At 43.5% G+C, this 20,483-nt stretch overlaps 1 protein-coding gene across 4 annotated transcripts; it reads right to left on the reverse strand.

Annotated features, from left to right (window-relative positions):
- Positions 1-1,575: 1,575 nt before the first annotated feature.
- LOC124034385 (refilin-A-like) lies at positions 1,576-20,075 on the reverse strand. Of its 4 annotated transcripts, none has more exons than XM_046347514.1 (4): positions 19,897-20,075; positions 19,260-19,486; positions 4,805-4,914; positions 1,576-3,728 (listed from the first exon to the last, which is right to left on the reverse strand). In XM_046347514.1, the coding sequence occupies exons 2-4, from the start codon at positions 19,473-19,475 to the stop codon at positions 3,395-3,397; spliced, it is 660 nt and encodes a 219-aa protein (XP_046203470.1). In that variant the 5' UTR covers positions 19,476-19,486; positions 19,897-20,075; the 3' UTR covers positions 1,576-3,394. The 4 variants fall into 4 exon arrangements, with proteins under 4 accessions (XP_046203470.1, XP_046203469.1, XP_046203468.1 ...); XM_046347513.1 differs by having other exon boundaries at positions 19,260-19,629; positions 19,897-20,074; XM_046347512.1 differs by having other exon boundaries at positions 19,260-19,629; positions 19,751-20,074.
- Between the last annotated feature and the right edge of the window lie 408 nt (positions 20,076-20,483).

The raw sequence follows: 20,483 nt of genomic DNA on the forward strand, positions 1-20,483 counted from the left end.
TCAGGTGTCGCCAATTAGTGGGCACAGCAAACACGCCTGAGTTTTGTTGAGGCTAAGAAGAGAATGTATATGTTGATGAATAACGTTCTTAGAAAGTTCTCTGAACATACTAAAGTTTTCTTGTGGTGTTTATGGAAAGTTTTCTTAACGTTCTCAGAACATTTTAAGAACATGACTTTAAATAGAACCACAAGGAAACATTATGCTGAAGTACTGAAATTGCCACAAAAAAACGTTGTTAATGTTCTTGGACCAATTTGAGAATGTGACATTAAATAGAACCATGAGGAAACCTGTTGGAAACACTATGCTTTAGTACTGAAACGTTATTTCTTAACATTCCCTGAACTATTCTTAAACCAGTTGTAGAATGTTCCTAGAACATAACCATTCTTTTCATTTTTTTATGTTAGCATGTTTGAACTTTTAGGAAACCTGTTAAAAGTAACGAAATACCAAGAAATAACTTTTTTGCTGAGAATGTTCCAAGCAGAAGTGGAGAATGGTATTGTAAATTCTTGTATGGAGCACTTTCGGATTATGCTAAAAATGAAGACAGCTGCTGTCAACATTGGTGAAAAAAATTATTGCATCGGAGCTACTAGAGTGCGGCTTTTTATTTTCTTTAGAAGCACTTTTGGATTATAACAGAGTTTATTTCTAAATAGATCGCTCTGGGTTATACCAACTATTCTCATGTTCTATGTTTGTCCCTCTGCTGTGCTGAGACTAGCTACAATTTCACAACTGACTGTAGCTTTAGAGGAGCAAATGAGAGTGGAGCATTTAGATGTAAAGTCTTGGTTGGGCCCAAGCCCCAGTCACAGCTCCTGTGTGACATCTTAATCCTGTCTGGTGCGATTAGCTTCAGAGTGAGGAATGAGGTGCTGATGGATTTGTGCTACTGAGAAGACCATGGGACTCTGAGGCATACACCCAAACCCTTCTACGTGCCCTCTGCCAAACGAGAGAGGCAGAGCTGCTGTTATTTTAATATCGCTTGGATATTAATAGGATGGATTTATGGGACGGAATAGTGCATGAGTTATAGATGCTAAATATTCACGCTTTGGAAATGACCATGGTTGTGCTAATTGTAGAAGTGTTGACTGTGATTGATATAAGCATTTCTGGGATAAGTTCTGCCTTCTTACTTTCAAGCCTATGAGCTTCTCATTTGAGTTTTTCCTCTCCTCTCACTCGTTTACTCCTGAAAGTGTGAGGCAGGGCAGAACCTTCAACAGTTAAGTAGTTGCGCCACATTTAATGTGACCTTTTCCCTGGCGCTCTATGTCTGGGGAACTTCCTTTTTCCTGTGCTGCTGCTGCTGGATAAATTATATTCCTTTCCTTTGTGGTGAACACAAAATTAAAATAATGGCCTGTCTTTAATAACAGAGGGGCTGTATGGATGATTTGTTCCTGGCCATATCTTTAACTTTGGAGAATCCATGGGAATGCTGCTGTGAATTTAAGTCAGGGTGTCAGTCAATCATGTAGCTTTGTGTCCCAGGCTTTTACGTTCTTTTAATCTGCTGAAAATAAAATATTGAGAATACAAGAGGCCATAGTGCACTTTGTTTTGGAATTTTGTTTTTTATTCAATTAAGATATACATTTGTCTTTTTAAATTATTTTCTCTTGTCCAAAACAAAAAAAGATGATTGACAGAAAATATACAAAAATATAAAGAGAATGCCTCAATACCACATATACAACAGGAAAGTATTTTACAAGAACAAAATCAAGCGTTAGTGAACACTAACTTTAAGAAGAAGAAAAACAACAGATCCCCAGATTTTCAGCAACTCAAACGTACCAATAATGACTTCTCAGATACCTTCTGCACATCACATAAACCCGCAACAATCTTTCCAGTGAACTGTCTTTCTGTGCAAGCCACTATAATACCTATGGTTCAAACACTCAGTATTGTAAGTCTTCAGAACATCTTAACCCTCAAGAAACCCTCCAAAAACCACTGATAAAACTGCACAGCCTCTCTCCACTTTCTCTCCTTACTTTCTTCCTTCCATATTCTTGAGTGTATAAAACACACCTTTCTTTGTACATTTTCAACACCTACATTAACTACAGCTTTCATTTTTTTAAATTGCTCAATATGTCAATTAAAAGTAGGTAATACACATTTTCAATGAAATAGAGTAGAGATTTTTTTTTTTTTAACCTGAGGTAAGTAATCTGAATTCATAATACACAGTTCAACATTTACCAGGTTCCATAATCCATATGTATATAAGTCAGACAAAAAGAGGTTGTGAGCCAGATCAGGCAATTCTTAATAATCTATATTACATCTGTATTATTTTCCTACAACATCACCTGACAGCAGTATATAAATCCAAGCCACCCATTTCCTTATCCAGTATATTACAACAGTCTGCTGGAGAGAGTAGCTGTTGGGATTTTTATGGTTGTGTTTACCAGTCTGCCAAACAATCAGGACATCAAAGGTTAGAGCTGTCTAAAAACAGACAGAAATGTTCCTCAGGTTTGCCCAGCTAGTCACATTATTAACTGGTTAGCTCTGCTCTCCCTCCTCCTCTCTGGATCCAAGTTTGGCATTTCCAACTGGCATCTCCTTCACCAGAGGCATTCTATAACAGAAACCTTGACTGTCTGTCTGCCGGCTGTTTATGGTGCCTGCTAAGACTCTCTTTCTGATTGGTTGTAGAAAATGGTAAGAGAATGTGATATTTTCCTTTGGAAGACCTTTGTGTATCAGACAAAAGAGGCCGATTCTAGAGTTTGTCATGAAGATGTGGTTTGGTGTCAAAGCAAGACGGCAGAGAGGAGTTCAACATCACTGGAGGTGAAAATGATGTGCTCATGACACCCTCAAGACATGTGATAAGAAAAATGCACAGTTGTGAAGTAGATCTAATGCAGGAGTCCTTTCTGACAGTTCGATGAGGTTGAGACAAAGACATAACTCACTACTAGGGTGAAACCTCCTTTGATACAAAATCTTTGGTCCAATCTTTCAAATGCTATGTATTGCATTTCTGTTTCGCCCTCTTTTCAAAATACCCACATCATTTACACAGAGGCTGCTTTTCATGAGTCTGTCTGTGTATTCACACTTTTCCCCTTTTGAGCATTCATGAATATGTCATTTCTATAATACATATTGACAGTCCAACAAGATGTGTAACATGCTACCATCAAGCCTTAATTCGTCATGCTCAGCTATCAGAGGAGGCTACAGACTGGAAGGGCTCAACTCAATCAGACAAAAAATGAACCATGAAGTGCAGCTCTTTAAAGGCCTATGTGATTCGCTGTACTTCCCCTACAGTACCCCTAATACATTATGTAGTGTGTGTGTGTGTGTCCATTCCATAACAGTAGGATTAGCCAGGCAGGCATCAGGTTTAGAGGTCCTCTGTATAGATGATGCAGGGGCTGCTGTCCTCACTGGACTCCAGCTGGACGGTGGAGACAAACCAGCGTCGGGAGCCCGTAGCGTTGTAGTTGAGCGTGGTGCGGTAAGTGTTCTTGGCGTGTTTGGGGTACACAATGGTGGTGCTCCGGTAGTGCAGGGGCCTCTGGCGCGGCTCTAGGTATACCTGTGACTTGTAACTCCTCCAGGTGCAGTTCTGCATGGCAACGACCGTCTCGCTGTAGGACGTCACCGTTGGTACAGGAGCGCAGTACACCTGGTCCCGGTAGTGCTTGTCTGAGTCGTACTTCACCTCAGTGTTACACCTGGGGAGTAGAACCAAAGACATTGGATTAAGTATTGAAGTACCAAAGTACTTTGAAGGGCAAACATTAAGTAATAGATTAAGCAGTAATTGGTATAGAAGCTGATCACTAGATGGCACTATTAAGTCGGGCTGCCACAATTACTGTATAACTGTAACAGACGGTTATGGATGAAGACCATCATTCTTTTGGGGGGGAGGGGCGATCAACTGACTTAAGACCAGACGGCCAGGCATTCGTGTGGCAATTTGACTTTTAAATCCATAGGTACACTTGCAATCGCTGCCTGGTATTGTGATGTTAACTGATGTGGCTCATGCAATGGAATGTTTTTTTTTGTAATGTCAGTTGAGATGAATCAACAAATTTGGGTACACTTCCTTCTTTTACTTCCTACTTTGCAATGGTCACCAGTCCACCCATTATGCCATCATTGACTTAATTAGGGACACTTGTTCTATTCATTCTATTTCTATGGCAGCACATGCAGTCAGGAGCAGAGTATAAAATGTACTGTATGTCAAAATATATATACACAGAACCAGTCAAAAGTTTGGACACACCTACTCATTCAAGGGTTTTCTTTATTTTTACTATTATCCACATTCTAGAATAATAGTGAAGACATCAAACTATGAAATAACACATGGAATTATGTAGTAACCAAAAGTGACTACCTCATGAAGCTGGTTGAGAGAATGCCAAGAGTGTGCAAAGCTGTCATCAAGGCAAAGGGTGGCTACTTTGAAGAATATAAATATATTTGGATTTGTTTACACTTTTTTGGTTACAATATGATTCCATATGTGTTATTTTATAGTTTTGATGTCTTCACTATTATTCTACAATGTGGATAATAGTAAAAATAAAGAAAACCCTTGAATGAGTAGGTGTGTCCAAACTTTTGACTGGTACTGTATATAGATGTTCTTTTAAAGAAATGCTATTTGAACGGTTATTACGGTGAACGCGGTCATTTGGCTGGCCAATTACCATCATCCAAAATGCCATGACTGTCACAGCCCTACTATTAATAGCAACCCATTCTGCATGTAGTTTGGTGAAGGATCACTCACTTGATCTCTGTTTCAGGTTTTGGGTTGACCTCGATGCTCTCCCCAAAGAACACAGGATACATGCGTGCCTTCAGGTCCGTCCCCGTTGAGTTCAGGAGAAGGTACGGCAGCTAGTGGAGGATAGAGGTATGAGATTAGGCAGGCCATTCACATAAATCCATCACTTTACCCCCTCCCCTGTTAATGTATAAAAATTAGGTAGGTAAGTGAGGCAGGTAAGGGAAGTGAGGCAGGTAAGGGAAGTGAGGCAGGTAAGGGAAGTGAGGCAGGTAAGGGAAGTGAGGCAGGTAAGGGAAGTGAGCTGGCAGAATCCATTCTACAGGCTAGAGTAGGTGTCATCACCGACTGTCCTGCGAGATCCCACTACTAGTGCTCTCTACCTAATACAGAGAACAGTTTCTTTAGCTGGCAAAGATGCAGGCTCTGAATCCACCTATAACAGGACAGGAACTCACATGAGGAGGCCTGTGTTATCTCCCCCAGCATTCACACAACACAGCTACAATAGATGAACACAGCCTGGCAAGATAGGTGAAATGGTGATGCATGTCCACGCAACAAGTAGCAAACAAAACACCACTACTTTTTTAATTCACATAATTATATAGTGGGACACGGCCATATGAATTGTTACAGTAGCTATCAATCTCTTTTTACTGAACCCCCAAGCAGCCTGGGGTTATGCTGCCTGTTGTGTAGCTGAGGGGGCTAGTTGAGAGTGTCCCTCCACCTCTTTGTGTCCTGAACCTGGGCAACATCCCTGTTCCACCTGTTAGAACCGCTCTGCTGCCTCCACTAAATCAACCCAAAAGAGAGCCACCTATCCAGACACACACACAAGCCCAGCCAACAGCAGACAAGGCTGACCAGGACAGGAGAGAGGCTACTGTCTGTCTATCTGTCTGTCTGCACTACACAACAAACCCCGTCCCAGAGAGGTCACATACATGTTTCGGTTCATTTGATTTCAATTGACTATAAATGAATGAAGCCTTGTAGTCAGTGTTGTCAACCTTATGGTACGTACTGTATGCATCTCATCAGAGTATGTAGCCTAGTGGTTAGAGTGGCAGGTAGCCTAGTGGTTAGGGAGCGGCAGGTAGCCTAGTGGTTAGAGCGGCAGGTAGCCTAGTGGTTAGGGAGCGGCAGTTAGCCTAGTGGTTAGAGCGGCAGGTAGCCTAGTGGTTAGAGCGGCAGGTAGCCTAGTGGTTAGAGCGGCAGGTAGCCTAGTGGTTAGGGAGCGGCAGGTAGCCTAGTGGTTAGGGAGCGGCAGGTAGCCTAGTGGTTAGAGCGGCAGGTAGCCTAGTGGTTAGAGCGGCAGGTAGCCTAGTGGTTAGGGAGCGGCAGGTAGCCTAGTGGTTAGAGAGCGGCAGGTAGCCTAGTGGTTAGAGCGGCAGGTAGCCTAGTGGTTAGAGCGGCAGGTAGCCTAGTGGTTAGAGCGGCAGGTAGCCTAGTGGTTAGAGCGGCAGGTAGCCTAGTGGTTAGAGCGGCAGGTAGCCTAGTGGTTAGAGCGGCAGGTAGCCTAGTGGTTAGAGCGGCAGGTAGCCTAGTGGTTAGAGCGGCAGGTAGCCTAGTGGTTAGAGCGGCAGGTAGCCTAGTGGTTAGAGAGCGGCAGGTAGCCTAGTGGTTAGAGCGGCAGTTAGCCTAGTGGTTAGAGCGGCAGTTAGCCTAGTGGTTAGAGCGGCAGGTAGCCTAGTGGTTAGAGCGGCAGGTAGCCTAGTGGTTAGAGCGGCAGGTAGCCTAGTGGTTAGAGAGCGGCAGGTAGCCTAGTGGTTAGAGCGGCAGTTAGCCTAGTGGTTAGAGCGGCAGTTAGCCTAGTGGTTAGAGCGGCAGTTAGCCTAGTGGTTAGAGCGGCAGGTAACCTAGTGGTTAGAGCGGCAGGTAGCCTAGTGGTTAGAGCGGCAGGTAGCCTAGTGGTTAGAGCGGCAGGTAGCCTAGTGGTTAGAGAGCGGCAGGTAGCCTAGTGATTAGAGCGGCAGGTAGCCTAGTGGTTAGAGCGGCAGGTAGCCTAGTGGTTAGAGAGCGGCAGGTAGCCTAGTGGTTAGAGCGGCAGGTAGCCTAGTGGTTAGAGAGCGGCAGGTAGCCTAGTGGTTAGAGAGCGGCAGGTAGCCTAGTGGTTAGAGCGGCAGGTAGCCTAGTGGTTAGAGAGCGGCAGGTAGCCTAGTGGTTAGAGAGCGGCAGGTAGCCTAGTGGTTAGAGAGCGGCAGGTAGCCTAGTGGTTAGAGCGGCAGGTAACCTAGTGGTTAGAGCGGCAGGTAGCCTAGTGGTTAGAGAGCGGCAGGTAGCCTAGTGGTTAGAGCGGCAGGTAGCCTAGTGGTTAGAGCGGCAGGTAGCCTAGTGGTTAGAGAGCGGCAGGTAGCCTAGTGGTTAGAGCGGCAGGTAGCCTAGTGGTTAGAGCGGCAGGTAGCCTAGTGGTTAGAGCGGCAGGTAGCCTAGTGGTTAGAGAGCGGCAGGTAGCCTAGTGGTTAGAGCGGCAGGTAGCCTAGTGGTTAGAGCGGCAGGTAGCCTAGTGGTTAGAGCGGCAGGTAGCCTAGTGGTTAGAGAGCGGCAGGTAGCCTAGTGGTTAGCGCATTTGGGCCAGTAACTGAAAGGCTGCTGGATCGAATCCCTGAGCTGATAAGGTAAAAATCTGTTGTTCTGCCCCTGAACAAGGCAGTTAACCCACTGCTCCCCAGTAGGTCTTCATTGTAAATAAGAATTGGAACTTAACTGACTTGCCTAGTTAAATAAAGTTTTTTTTTAAATGTCTCACATACGGCTGAGTCTGACAAACAGGTTAGACCATGTCATCAGAGAGTGAAATACCGTCTAGTCTGAACCAGACTTGGTTCACCTGTTACACCCAGCATTCTGACTGGGAAGGACCCTATGAGAAGGCCTCTGCATAGGGACTCTGCTGTCCTGTCCCACCGTCTGCCTAGAGACCAATAAAGTCATAGGCACAAAACCCTCAAACCCCTACACAAACCCCTACACTGTAGCTACTGCTTCTGGAACCAATTAGCAAATTCTAAATCCTTTGCCAAGTCTATACAGTGCTGCTGTCTGAGCCCAGAGGCATGAGCGGATTATCTAGTCATAATGCCATCCAGACAATACCTTTCATTGTGAGTCCAAGACGTCCAACAAACACTTTTATGTGCCAGTACAGGATCTCTCCAAACACAAACTTCCTGAATCAGCTATATCATTCTGTTCCCACCAGCTCTCTTTCTCTCTCTCTCATTACAAAGTGTAGATCGAGGAAAGTTGTCACATGTTAAGGTTCGGCTGCACATGTCTCTCTAAACCCATACAATTGCTCTTGGCACAGGTCAGAACAGGCCAAGGGCACAGCAGAGTTGCCACTCAAATCACTGTGCAGCACACAGCTCGTTTTACCCAAACCCCCTAATCGGAACCGGACAAAAACTCACTCTATAGGCTGTACCGTACCCCAGCTTGCAACTTCAGCTCTGCTGAGTATATCACTCTCACTCAGATGAGAGCTAGTGTAACCAATAACCATGCTACCCTCATTGCTGTTAATCCCTGTAAATCTACCTTCATCTGCAAAGTCATTAATTTTCCACTGTGTGCTGCTGGCATCATCAAATTAAACGAGTGTGATTGGCATGTCTTCTGTGCTCTGGCAAGAACAGCACCCTTGCTGTTTTTCCAGGGGAATGAATATGTTGGCAGTCTTTGAACGTGTAAACACTTGTGAATAGTAGGTGGGCTCTAGGCTAGGAGCTCCTCCATCTACAGTAGGGATTAACATTGACAACCAGAATCACGGGACTATCCCGGGACCACTCTTCACATTTCCCGAAAGAAATTTAATGACAAGGGAAATTCAATTTTCACCCAATGTCGCACTACAGCATTTCCACCAAACACACACATGGCACATTATCAAAACAGGTTGTCACATGGAAGCCTTTAGCCTAGCATATATACTTCACACAGAGTCGCCATAAATTGAAAGCACATGCATAATTGACATTGCTGGATTGCACACAAGACCCGAATGCAGTTTAGAGTTCTCATTAGAACTGAACATGTGATTCCGGTCCTACCCAAGCCCAGGCCTGAGCTGAAGCCCAGGCCTGGTCCAACATAACAGAAATGAAATGAGACCGAACCCCCCAAAAAAGCCTGATTTTTAGAAAACAGTAAACTATATTGATTTAAACTGTAGAGCAGAGACAAGGAAACAGCCATTAGGCCTAGAAAAAGTGGTGAGAAAAACTCAGTTTAGCTATGATCAACTAATTAGAAAAATATTGGAATAAAGTAGGCTAATACAATTGAAGGCATGTATCAAATTCTTGCTTATACTGAAACTTCGAAAGTCATATCCAACCGTTATATGAATTATTAGCAATAGTTGTGTGTGGTCACCTAGATTATCATTTCAGCACCGTTTTCATTGGGACAGCGCCATCGAGCTATTTTGAGACAAGCCGTGGGGACTCTAGTAGATAAATCAATCAATGTCACATTTTAGTTTTAACTGATCTCCGTTTGGATATTTGGTAACAATTAGGCTGGGGACATGTTAGCTAAATTGAGGTGGGTGCTAATGATACTCTTTATTCTAGTTTGCTCATATATTAGTTGATCAAAACATTTTACGAGCATGTTATCAGCCTACACGTGGATTTTGCTCTTCTCTCGTGTAGTAGCCTGTCCAACTCCTGACCAAAAGCATGTGACTTGTCTGATAATCAATCATTGTGATTTTGCTTCACTGAATCTCTGTCTGTATATTTGGTTAATTGAACTCTGGCTGGACCAGTGGAAGCGGTAGCTTATTTATTCGTTTGCTCATCTATCACTGACTAGAAACATTTAGCATGCAATAATGTAACCTACATCAATAGTATAACTTATCTATTGACTCGAGTAGTAGTCTTATATAGCCTTATATAGAGCTATTTTCCTATCGTCACAATCCCACTGAAACCACAAATCCTGACTACTTCTCGCATGAAAATTACTAACTTTATATTGTAATCTATAGGTAGCATTATCAAAGCACGTCTCGCCTATGTGAAAATAGGCCTATCACATTTCCCCCACTTCTTTGCGTTGTCTCGTATTGCTGCCCATACAGTGGGGCAAAAAAAGTATTTAGTCAGCCACCAATTGTGCAAGTTCTTCCACTTCAAAAGATGAGAGAGGCCTGTAATTTTCATCATAGTTACACTTCAACTATGACAGACAAAATGAGAGAGAAAAAATCCAGAAAATCACATTGTAGGATTTTTTAATTATTTATTTGCAAATTATGGTGAAAAATAAGTATGTGGTCAATTTTTTATTTATTTTTTTATTTCACCTTTAATTAACCAGGTAGGCTAGTTGAGAACAAGTTCTCATTTGCAACTGCGACCTGGCCAAGATAAAGCATAGCAGTGTGAACAGACAACACAGAGTTACACATGGAATAAACAATTAACAAGTCAATAACACAGTAGAAAAAAATGGGCAGTCTATATACAATGTGTGCAAAAGGCATGAGGAGGTAGGCGAATAATACAATTTTGCAGATTAACACTGGAGTGATAAATGATCAGATGGTCATGTACAGGTAGAGATATTGGTGTGCAAAAGAGCAGAAAAATAAATAAATAAAAACAGTATAAAAACAGTATGGGAGTGAGGTAGGTGAAAATGGGTGGGCTATTTTCCTATAGACTATGTACAGCTACAGTGATCGGTTAGCTGCTCGGATAGCTGATGTTTGAAGTTGGTGAGGGAGATAAAAGTCTCCAACTTCAGCGATTTTTGCAATTCGTTCCAGTCACAGGCAGCAGAGTACTGGAACGAAAGGCGGCCAAATGATGTGTTGGCTTTAGGGATGATCAGTGAGATACACCTGCTGGAGCGCGTGCTACGGATGGGTGTTGCCATCGTGACCAGTGAACTGAGATAAGGCGGAGCTTTACCTAGCATGGACTTGTAGATGACCTGGAGCCAGTGGGTCTGGCGACGGATATGTAGTGAGGGCCAGCCGACTAGAGCATACAAGTCGCAGTGGTGGGTGGTATAAGGTGCTTTAGTGACAAAATGGATGGCACTGTGATAGACTGCATCCAGTTTGCTGAGTAGAGTGTTGGAAGCCATTTTGTAGATGACATCGCCGAAGTCGAGGATCGGTAGGATAGTCAGTTTTACTAGGGTAAGCTTGGCAGCGTGAGTGAAGGAGGCTTTGTTGCGGAATAGAAAGCCGACTCTTGATTTGATTTTCGATTGGAGATGTTTGATGTGGGTCTGGAAGGAGAGTTTGCAGTCTAGCCAGACACCTAGGTACTTATAGATGTCCACATATTCAAGGTCGGAACCATCCAGGGTGGTGATGCTAGTCGGGCATGCGGGTGCAGGCAGCGATCGGTTGAAAAGCATGCATTCGGTTTTACTCGCGTTTAAGAGCAGTTGGAGGCCACGGAAGGAGTGCTGTATGGCATTGAAGCTCGTTTGGAGGTTAGATAGCACAGTGTCCAATGACGGGCCGAAAGTATATAGAATGGTGTAGTCTGCGTAGAAGTGGATCAGGGAATCGCCCGCAGCAAGAGCAACATCATTGATATACACAGAGAAAAGAGTCGGCCCGAGAATTGAACCCTGTGGCACCCCCATAGAGACTGCCAGAGGACCGGACAGCATGCCCTCCGATTTGACACACTGAACTCTGTCTGCAAAGTAATTGGTGAACCAGGCAAGGCAGTCATCCGAAAAACCGAGGCTGTTGAGTCTGCCGATAAGAATATGGTGATTGACAGAGTCGAAAGCCTTGGCGAGGCCGATGAAGACGGCTGCACAGTACTGTCTTTTATCGATGGCGGTTATGATATCGTTTAGTACCTTGAGTGTGGCTGAGGTGCACCCGTGACCGGCTCGGAAACCAGATTGCACAGCGGAGAAGGTACGGTGGGATTCGAGATGGTCAGTGACCTGTTTGTTGACTTGGCTTTCGAAGACCTTAGATAGGCAGGGCAGGATGGATATAGGTCTGTAACAGTTTGGGTCCAGGGTGTCTCCCCCTTTGAAGAGGGGGATGACTGCGGCAGCTTTCCAATCCTTGGGGATCTCAGACGGGGTTGCGACAATGGCGGCAGATAGTTTCAGAAATAGCGGGTCCAGATTGTCAAGCCCAGCTGATTTGTACGGTTCCAGGTTTTGCAGCTCTTTCAGAACATCTGCTATCTGGATTTGGGTAAAGGAGAACCTGGAGAGGCTTGGGTGAGGAGCTACGGGGGGCGGAGCTGTTGGCCGAGGTTGGAGTAGCCAGGCGGAAGGCATGGCCAGCCGTTGAGAAGTGCTTATTGAAGTTTTCGATAATCATGGATTTATCGGTGGAGACCGTGTGTCCTAGCCTCAGTGCAGTGGGCAGCTGGGAGGAGGTGCTCTTGTTCTCCATGGACTTCACAGTGTCCCAGAACTTTTTGGAGTTGGAGCTACAGGATGCAAACTTCTGCCTGAAGAAGCTGGCCTTAGCTTTCCTGACTGACTGCGTGTATTGGTTCCTGACTTCCCTGAACAGTTGCATATCATGGGGGCTATTCGATGCTATTGCAGTCCGCCACAGGATGTTTTTGTGCTGGTCGAGGGCAGTCAGGTCTGGAGTGAACCAAGGGCTGTATCTGTTCTTGGTTCTGCATTTTTTTAACGGAGCATGCTTATCTAAAATGGTGAGGAAGTTACTTTTAAAGAATGACCATGCATCCTCAACTGACGGGATGAGGTCAATGTCCTTCCAGGATACCCGGGCCAGGTCGATTAGAAAGGCCTGCTCACAGAAGTGTTTTAGGGAGCGTTTGACAGTGATGAGGGGTGGTCGTTTGACTGCGGCTCCGTGGCGGATACAGGCGATGAGGCAGTGATCGCTGAGATCCTGGTTGAAGACAGCAGAGGTATATTTGGAGGGCCAGTTGGTCAGGATGACGTCTATGAGGGTGCTCTTGCTTACAGAGTTAGGGTTGTACCTGGTGGGTTCTTTGATGATTTGAGTGAGATTGAGGGCATCTAGCTTAGATTGTAGGACTGCCGGGGTGTTAAGCATCTCCCAGTTTAGGTCACCTAACAGAACGAACTCTGAAGCTAGATGGGGGGCGATCAATTCACAAATGGTGTCCAGGGCACAGCTGGGAGCTGAGGGGGGTCGGTAGCAGACGGCAACAGTGAGAGACTTGTTTCTGGAGAGAGTCATTTTCAAAATTAGTAGTTCAAACTGTTTGGGTATGGACCTGGAAAGTATGACATTACTTTGCAGGCTATCTCTGCAGTAGACTGCGACTCCGCCCCCTTTGGCAGTTCTATCTTGACGGAAGATGTTATAGTTGGGTATGGAAATCTCTGAATTTTTGGTGGCCTTCCTGAGCCAGGATTCAGACACGGCAAGGACATCAGGGTTAGCAGAGTGTGCTAAAGCAGTGAGTAAAACAAACTTAGGGAGGAGGCTTCTGATGTTGACATGCATAAAACCAATACTTTTTCGATCACAGAAGTCAACAAATGAGGGTACCTGGGGACATGCGGGGCCTGGGTTTACCTCCACATCACCCGCGGAACAGAGAAGGAGTAGTATGAGGGTACGGCTAAAGGCTATCAAAACTGGTCGCCTAGAGCGTTGGGGGCAGAGGATAAGAGGAGCAGGTTTCTGGGCATGGTAGAATATATTCAGGGCATAATGCGCAGACAGGGGTATGGTGGGGTGCAGGTACAGCGGAGGTAAGCCCAGGCACTGGGTGATGATGAGAGTGGTAACAAAAGTTTATCTCAATACTTTGTTATATACCCTTTGTTGGCAATGACAGAGGTCAAACGTTTTCTGTAAGTCTTCACAAGGTTTTCACACACTGTTGCTGGTATTTTGGCCCATTCCTCCATGCAGATCTCCTCTAGAGCAGTGATGTTTTGGGGCTGTTGCTGGGCACCACAGACTTTCAACTCCCTCCAAAGATTTTCTATGTGGTTGAGATCTGGGGACTGGCTAGGCCACTCCAGGACCTTGAAATGCTTCTTACGAAGCCACTCCTTCGTTGCCTGGACGGTGTGTTTGGGATCATTGTCATGCTGAAAGACCCAGCCACGTTTCATCTTCAATGCCCTTGCTGATGGAAGGAGGTTTTCACTCAAAATCTCACGATGGACATGTACTGGCTTAAGCAGGGGGACACGTCTGGCACTGCAGGATTTGAGTCCCTGGCGGCATAGTGTGTTACTGATGGTAGGCTTTGTGACTTTGGTCCCAGCTCTCTGCAGGTCATTCACTAGGTCCCCCCGTGTGGTTCTGGGATTTTTGCTCAACGTTCTTGTGATCATTTTGACCCCACGGGGTGAGATCTTGCGTGGAGCCCCAGATCGAGGGAGATTATCAGTGGTCTTGTGTGTCTTCCATTTCCTAATAATTGCTCCCACAGTTGATTTCTTCAAACCAAGCTGCTTACCTATTGCAGATTCAGTCTTCCCAGCCTGGTGCAGGTCTACAATTTTGTTTCTGGTGTCCTTTGACAGCTCTTTGGTCTTGGCCATAGTGGAGTTTGGAGTGTCACAGTTTGAGGTTGTGGACAGGTGTCTTTTATACTGATAACAAGTTCAAACAGGTGCCATTAATACAGGTAACAAATGGAGGACAGAGGAGCCTCTTAAATAAGAAGTTACAGGTCTGTGAGAGCCAGAAATCTTGCTTGTTTGTAGGTGACCAAATACTTATTTTCCACCATTATTTGCAAATAAATTCATTAAAAATCCTACAATGTGATTTTCTGGATTTTTTTCTCTCATTTTGTCTGTCATAGTTGCAGTGTACCTATGATGAAAATTACAGGCCTCTCATCTTTTTAAGTGAACAATTGGTGGCTGACTAAATACTTTTTGTCCCACTGTATTAGAGCTTTGGTAGAGAATGTGTGATCACCAAACGGTATGAGAGTAGATATATATTTTTTGAGTTGGTCCCCGTTGAGATACCTTGATATTTAAACAATGTCCTCTCTTCATGTCCCCGTTATTTATGAGCTGATCTGTATAATTATTAACTCGATTTAGCCAAATAGGAGATATTCTGTCATTCGTTGGAGGTTATCTAGCAAGCTTGGTCATTTGACTTTTATTTGACTGCAGTTACAAAGTTTGTATGATTCGATAACGCTATAGCCTACTCCGGGTGCGCTCTGTGAGTCCCGAGCGCGCTCTTTGTCCATATGCAGTAGCCTAGGCCTACTGCTGAAAGGCGCTGAATTAATTTAGGAACATGATAACGCTCGGAATTTATGAACGGCCTGTTTCGCAATTCACAACCATGTTATTGGCGATCAAAGTTACTCTATCGTTACCATCAGTTTCACTTGCTGTGAAATATTTACATAGTGGCGCAGCCAATACGGCAATGTTGCGCAGTGACAATCTTATTTTGCGAGAACCCTGGCATAGTAACCATATATTGAATGGGCACTTCTAATTTTTGTGGTATTTCCCGTGACTTTCGGGATAAATATAAATTATTCCCAGTATTGAAATTTGGTAGATCCCCGGGAAAATGTTAATCCCTAATCTACAGTACCCAGGCAGCTGCACACATACGGAACTCATTCTCCCGAAAGCACTTCTCCACCCACCTAGTCGACCTGGTGTGCAGCTAAGCATAAAACCACATACAGTACAATACACACTCAGACAAAGAGCAACTCTCTCATACACTCGAGGTAGATCACGAGGACCTGGAGTAAGGAAAAACTCTGCCCATCATCATCATCACACAGTAAACTTCTGACTGAGTATGGTAGATGTCCTCAAACTCCAGCATCACGATCAATATCAACACTAAAGCTGGAATAAGCACCTGATGACTCACAACACGAGTCTCCTTTCTGTCCTATACACTAATGCAGGGATAGTTATAGTGCTGACTGAGCTCCTTGACTGGGCCAGAACACTGACTGATGAGAGGGACTCTCAGCCTCCCCCATATGAAGCCATAACAGTGTAATAAACCATTTAATAACCAGAATATAAAGCAGGAGTTTGACTGCGATACAAATACATGTCTATCCAAGGAGATACTGTTGAACCTGCTCACCCCTCCATTGACAACCTCCTTTCATCTGATATGCTGCCTGTCAAGTCTTCTGCATGCGCATGCATGTCTGCCTACTGCAAGTGCCAAGCATTCACATACTGTATATAAAAGAAAATAGCTCAAACTCCCACAAAATAAATGCTTTGCCAGCCTTTTCTAATGAAAGATATATATTTTTTCCATACATATGCAATCCCATTAAAGGTATTGGAACCACAAGCGGAATCAGCCCCAATCAAAGCTTCTGTTTTGAGGGGAAACCAAAAAGCAGGGGAGCTCCACCAGTCCCCACATCCAGGGGATTAGGACCATATCTCTCCCTTTCAGGCCTCAACAAACTAGTGTCACGCAACTCCCATCTACTGTATTGTACTGTATGTGAAGTTGGCTGCTGGCTTCCCTATTAAAGCACACATAAATGCTATCGTGCCCTGTATGCACATGTTCCTTTGATAGTTAAATGAGGAGTGCCTTGGTAACAATTTTTAAAATATAAATGACCTTTGTTCCTCAGTGGGATTACTACACTTCACTCAAATCACAGCAAACAATTGACACAACTGTTGTTATTTCTAACCAACATTACACAAATTGCATTTCTTAATCAAATAATAATAAATCATATGTGTGTCCTCTCCCAGGTGTGAGGCCCTATTCACACTATCTATTTATTGGGGATTTCATGCCGAAGCATGTGCCTGTATGGGCTGTCTGGTTTCCAAGCTGGCATTGGCTGCAGTGAAAGGGTAACGCCAGATTATAGTGTAATATTCTGCATGAGCAGAAGCATGGTCGACTAGAGGGCATTAACCTGAGACTTGTCAGTAATGGAGACCACAACAGACCCAAGGAACTAATCAGATAATCACAATCACACTCTGTTTTGTCCCATCGTCCATTTCCATTGCTACCACCACACACACTCAAAAGGTTAGAGTGTTTACACATTGACCTAGAGTTCTGTTTGTTTCTATGGGTCACTTCAACCCTGGGCTTGACAATGAACTTGCAAACTATTCCATCATGAATGGGACAGACTGAGAGATATGTTTGATATGCGCTCTGACTCTCCTGTAAGATTCCTCATTGACTCTTAAGTATTGTTAAATGTTCAGTCAAGAGGCAAGAACATATCCAGATTGATGCTTATCCCTTTCATGGAACATTAACAGAGAGGGTGTTTTGGACACTGCTTCTCTTGGTGTTTCTGCAGTGAATAGTTCATTATTACAAATGACCAAATCACCACAAACAATTGAATCGATTTTAACACAGAAATGAGAGAAAGCTACACCATTGGTTCTATTTCATCCAGTCCTATAGGCTACAAGTATTATAACACATAATACTTACAAGTATTATAACATATAATACTTACAAGTATTAAAACACATAATATCTACAAGTATTATAACACATAATACCTACAAGTATTATAACACATAATACCTACAAGTATTATAACACATAATACTTACAAGTATTATAACACATAATACCTACAAGTATTAGAACATATAATACCTACAAGTATTAGAACACATAATACCTACAAGTATTAGAACATATAATACCTACAAGTATTAGAACACATAATACCTACAAGTATTAGAACATATAATGCCTACAAGTATTATTACACATAATACCTACAAGTATTATAACACATAATACTTGTAGCCTATAGGACTGGATGATCAGATCCTAGATGCCTATAGGACTGGATGATCATATCCTAGATGGCTATAGGACTGGATGATCAGATCCTAGATGCCTATAGGACTGGATGATCAGATCCTAGATGGCTATAGGACTGGATGATCAGATCCTAGATGCCTATAGGAATGGATGATCAGATCCTAGATGCCTATAGGACTGGATGATCAGATCCTAGATGCCTATAGGAATGGATGATCAGATCCTAGATGCCTATAGGACTGGATGATCAGATCCTAGATGCCTATAGGACTGGATGATCAGATCCTAGATGCCTATAGGACTGGATGATCAGATGGATGATCCTAGATGCCTATAGGAATGGATGATCAGATCCTAGATGCCTATAGGACTGGATGATCAGATCCTAGATGCCTATATGGATCCTAGATGGATGATCAGATCCTAGATGCCTATAGGAATGGATGATCAGAGATGCCTATAGATGATCAGATCCTAGATGCCTATAGGAATGGATGATCAGATCCTAGATAGCCTATAGGAATGGATGATCAGATCCTAGATGCCTATAGGAATGGATGATCAGATCCTAGATGCCTATAGGAATGGATGATCAGATCCTAGATGCCTATAGGAATGGATGATCAGATCCTAGATGCCTATAGGAATGGATGATCAGATCCTAGATGCCTATAGGAATGGATGATCAGATCCTAGATGCCTATAGGAATGGATGATCAGATCCTAGATGCCTATAGGAATGGATGATCAGATCCTAGATGCCTATAGGAATGGATGATCAGATCCTAGATGCCTATAGAATGGATGATCAGATCTATAGGAATGGATGATCAGATCCTAGATGCCTATAGGAATGGATGATCAGATCCTAGATGCCTATAGGAATGGATGATCAGATCCTAGATGCCTATAGGAATGGATGATCAGATCCTAGATGCCTATAGGAATGGATGATCAGATCCTAGATGCCTATAGGAATGGATGATCAGATCCTAGATGCCTATAGGAATGGATGATCAGATCCTAGATGCCTATAGGAATGGATGATCAGATCCTAGATGCCTATAGGAATGGATGATCAGATCCTAGATGCCTATAGGAATGGATGATCAGATCCTAGATGCCTATAGGAATGGATGATCAGATCCTAGATGCCTATAGGACTGGATGATCAGATCCTAGATGCCTATAGGAATGGATGATCAGATCCTAGATGCCTATAGGAATGGATGATCAGATCCTATATGTTTGATCTGAGGCCTATCAGTAATTTATCCATAAACGTGTTTATTATTGTTTGAGATTAATGATCCTGCATCCAAGCAATCATCAAGACATGTCAGAATTCATTCAACGGTATGATTTCTAATGATAATATTGAATCAGAAAATGTCTAGGCCTATGCGCTGAACCAGTGAAATGCCAACAGTAAGAGGAAAACCAGATGTTTAGGAGTAAGAAATGTGCAAATTCATGTATCTGTTCAAAACAAAACAGTTTACATACTACCATGACGGACACATGGTTTAACAATAAAGTCAATCGGAGGGTACATAGCTGCAATTCCTTCTTGTCTTGCTCAAACAATTTCCGTTGTTTTATTTATTCAGAATTGCGCACTTGTTGCGCACATTGCGCAGAGCCGGCGGCACTTGTAAAAGCTATCAAAACACATTATTAACTGTTGCTTACCAGTTTGCCTTCTTTGCTTTCCTTTTTATAGTATCCATGGTTCTCGACTAGCGTTGTACAACTCCCGGAGCGCGATTCGAGCAGACCGGGGGACAGCGAATAGAAGGGCGGACTTGGACTCGGAGGGAGTCCCGAATCCGGACTGTCAAGCAGTCCCTCCCGATTCTTTCCTTCCAGACTGTCATCCATAGCTTGTAAATGTAGGTGCCCCACCATTTCTGGGAGAGCTCAAAACAAAAACCAGGCAAAGTCACTCAAGGCGATGACGAGCCAACCAATTTTCTTGAATGACTGCAACCCAAAATGCGCACAAATCCCGTCATTCGGAGATGGGCAATCCCTGTTCAAATTCTTCATTCAAAACAGATTTCTAAAATAACACATTTGAAAATAATATTAGAATATTGTCATTACATTATAAAACCATAACTTCTATTTGCCACATACTAATATTACGCTGTGCCTGTAGGCTTTAGCCCTACTTCACAAACCTTTGATTTGTTATTAAAGCCTAACAGTTTTATCTCCACCAGACGGTCGGTAAACAGTATGTCATCCCAAACAAATACTCTCAAATAATTAATCATTGACAAGTAAGAAACTGAAAGAAAATTCCAGAAACTCCCTGACAACTAACCAGAAATTATATTGTCACTTTATCGTCCATTCCGGATTCAAATACGTTCCAGAAAGCAATGGAAGACATATTAAACAATATGACTTTATCCCACTGTAACGCAGCAGTCTATCTGGCAGCTACAAGCCGACCGTCTGCTCTGTGCTGAACTGAACAGTCGGATCTCGGAGAGGTCCCTCTTCAATGTGCCTACCAGCTTTTTTTTGCACCTGGAGCCAATCCAGCCCTGATGATCTGGATCCGGTCCAGGCACAGTCGACAGGGCGACCACGTCCGCACTGCTCCTCCCAGGTTAGTTGGGGCTCTGTGACTGATACTACACTATTTTATATATATATTTTATATATATAGTTAAATAAAGGTTACATTTAGTATTAATATATTCATATATTTAATATATATATATATTTATTAATATATTAATACTAAATTCAGTTAAGAACCAATTCTTACCTTGTCAGCTCGGGGATCCGATCCAACCTTTCGGTTACTGGCCCAACGCTCTAACCACTAGGCTACCTGCCGCTTTATAATACTTTATTATAAAATGGGTGGTTCGAGCCCTGAATGCTGATATTCTGACAGCC

This window comes from Oncorhynchus gorbuscha, linkage group LG04, assembly GCF_021184085.1.
Source record: "Oncorhynchus gorbuscha isolate QuinsamMale2020 ecotype Even-year linkage group LG04, OgorEven_v1.0, whole genome shotgun sequence".
NCBI classification, from domain to species: domain Eukaryota; kingdom Metazoa; phylum Chordata; class Actinopteri; order Salmoniformes; family Salmonidae; genus Oncorhynchus; species Oncorhynchus gorbuscha.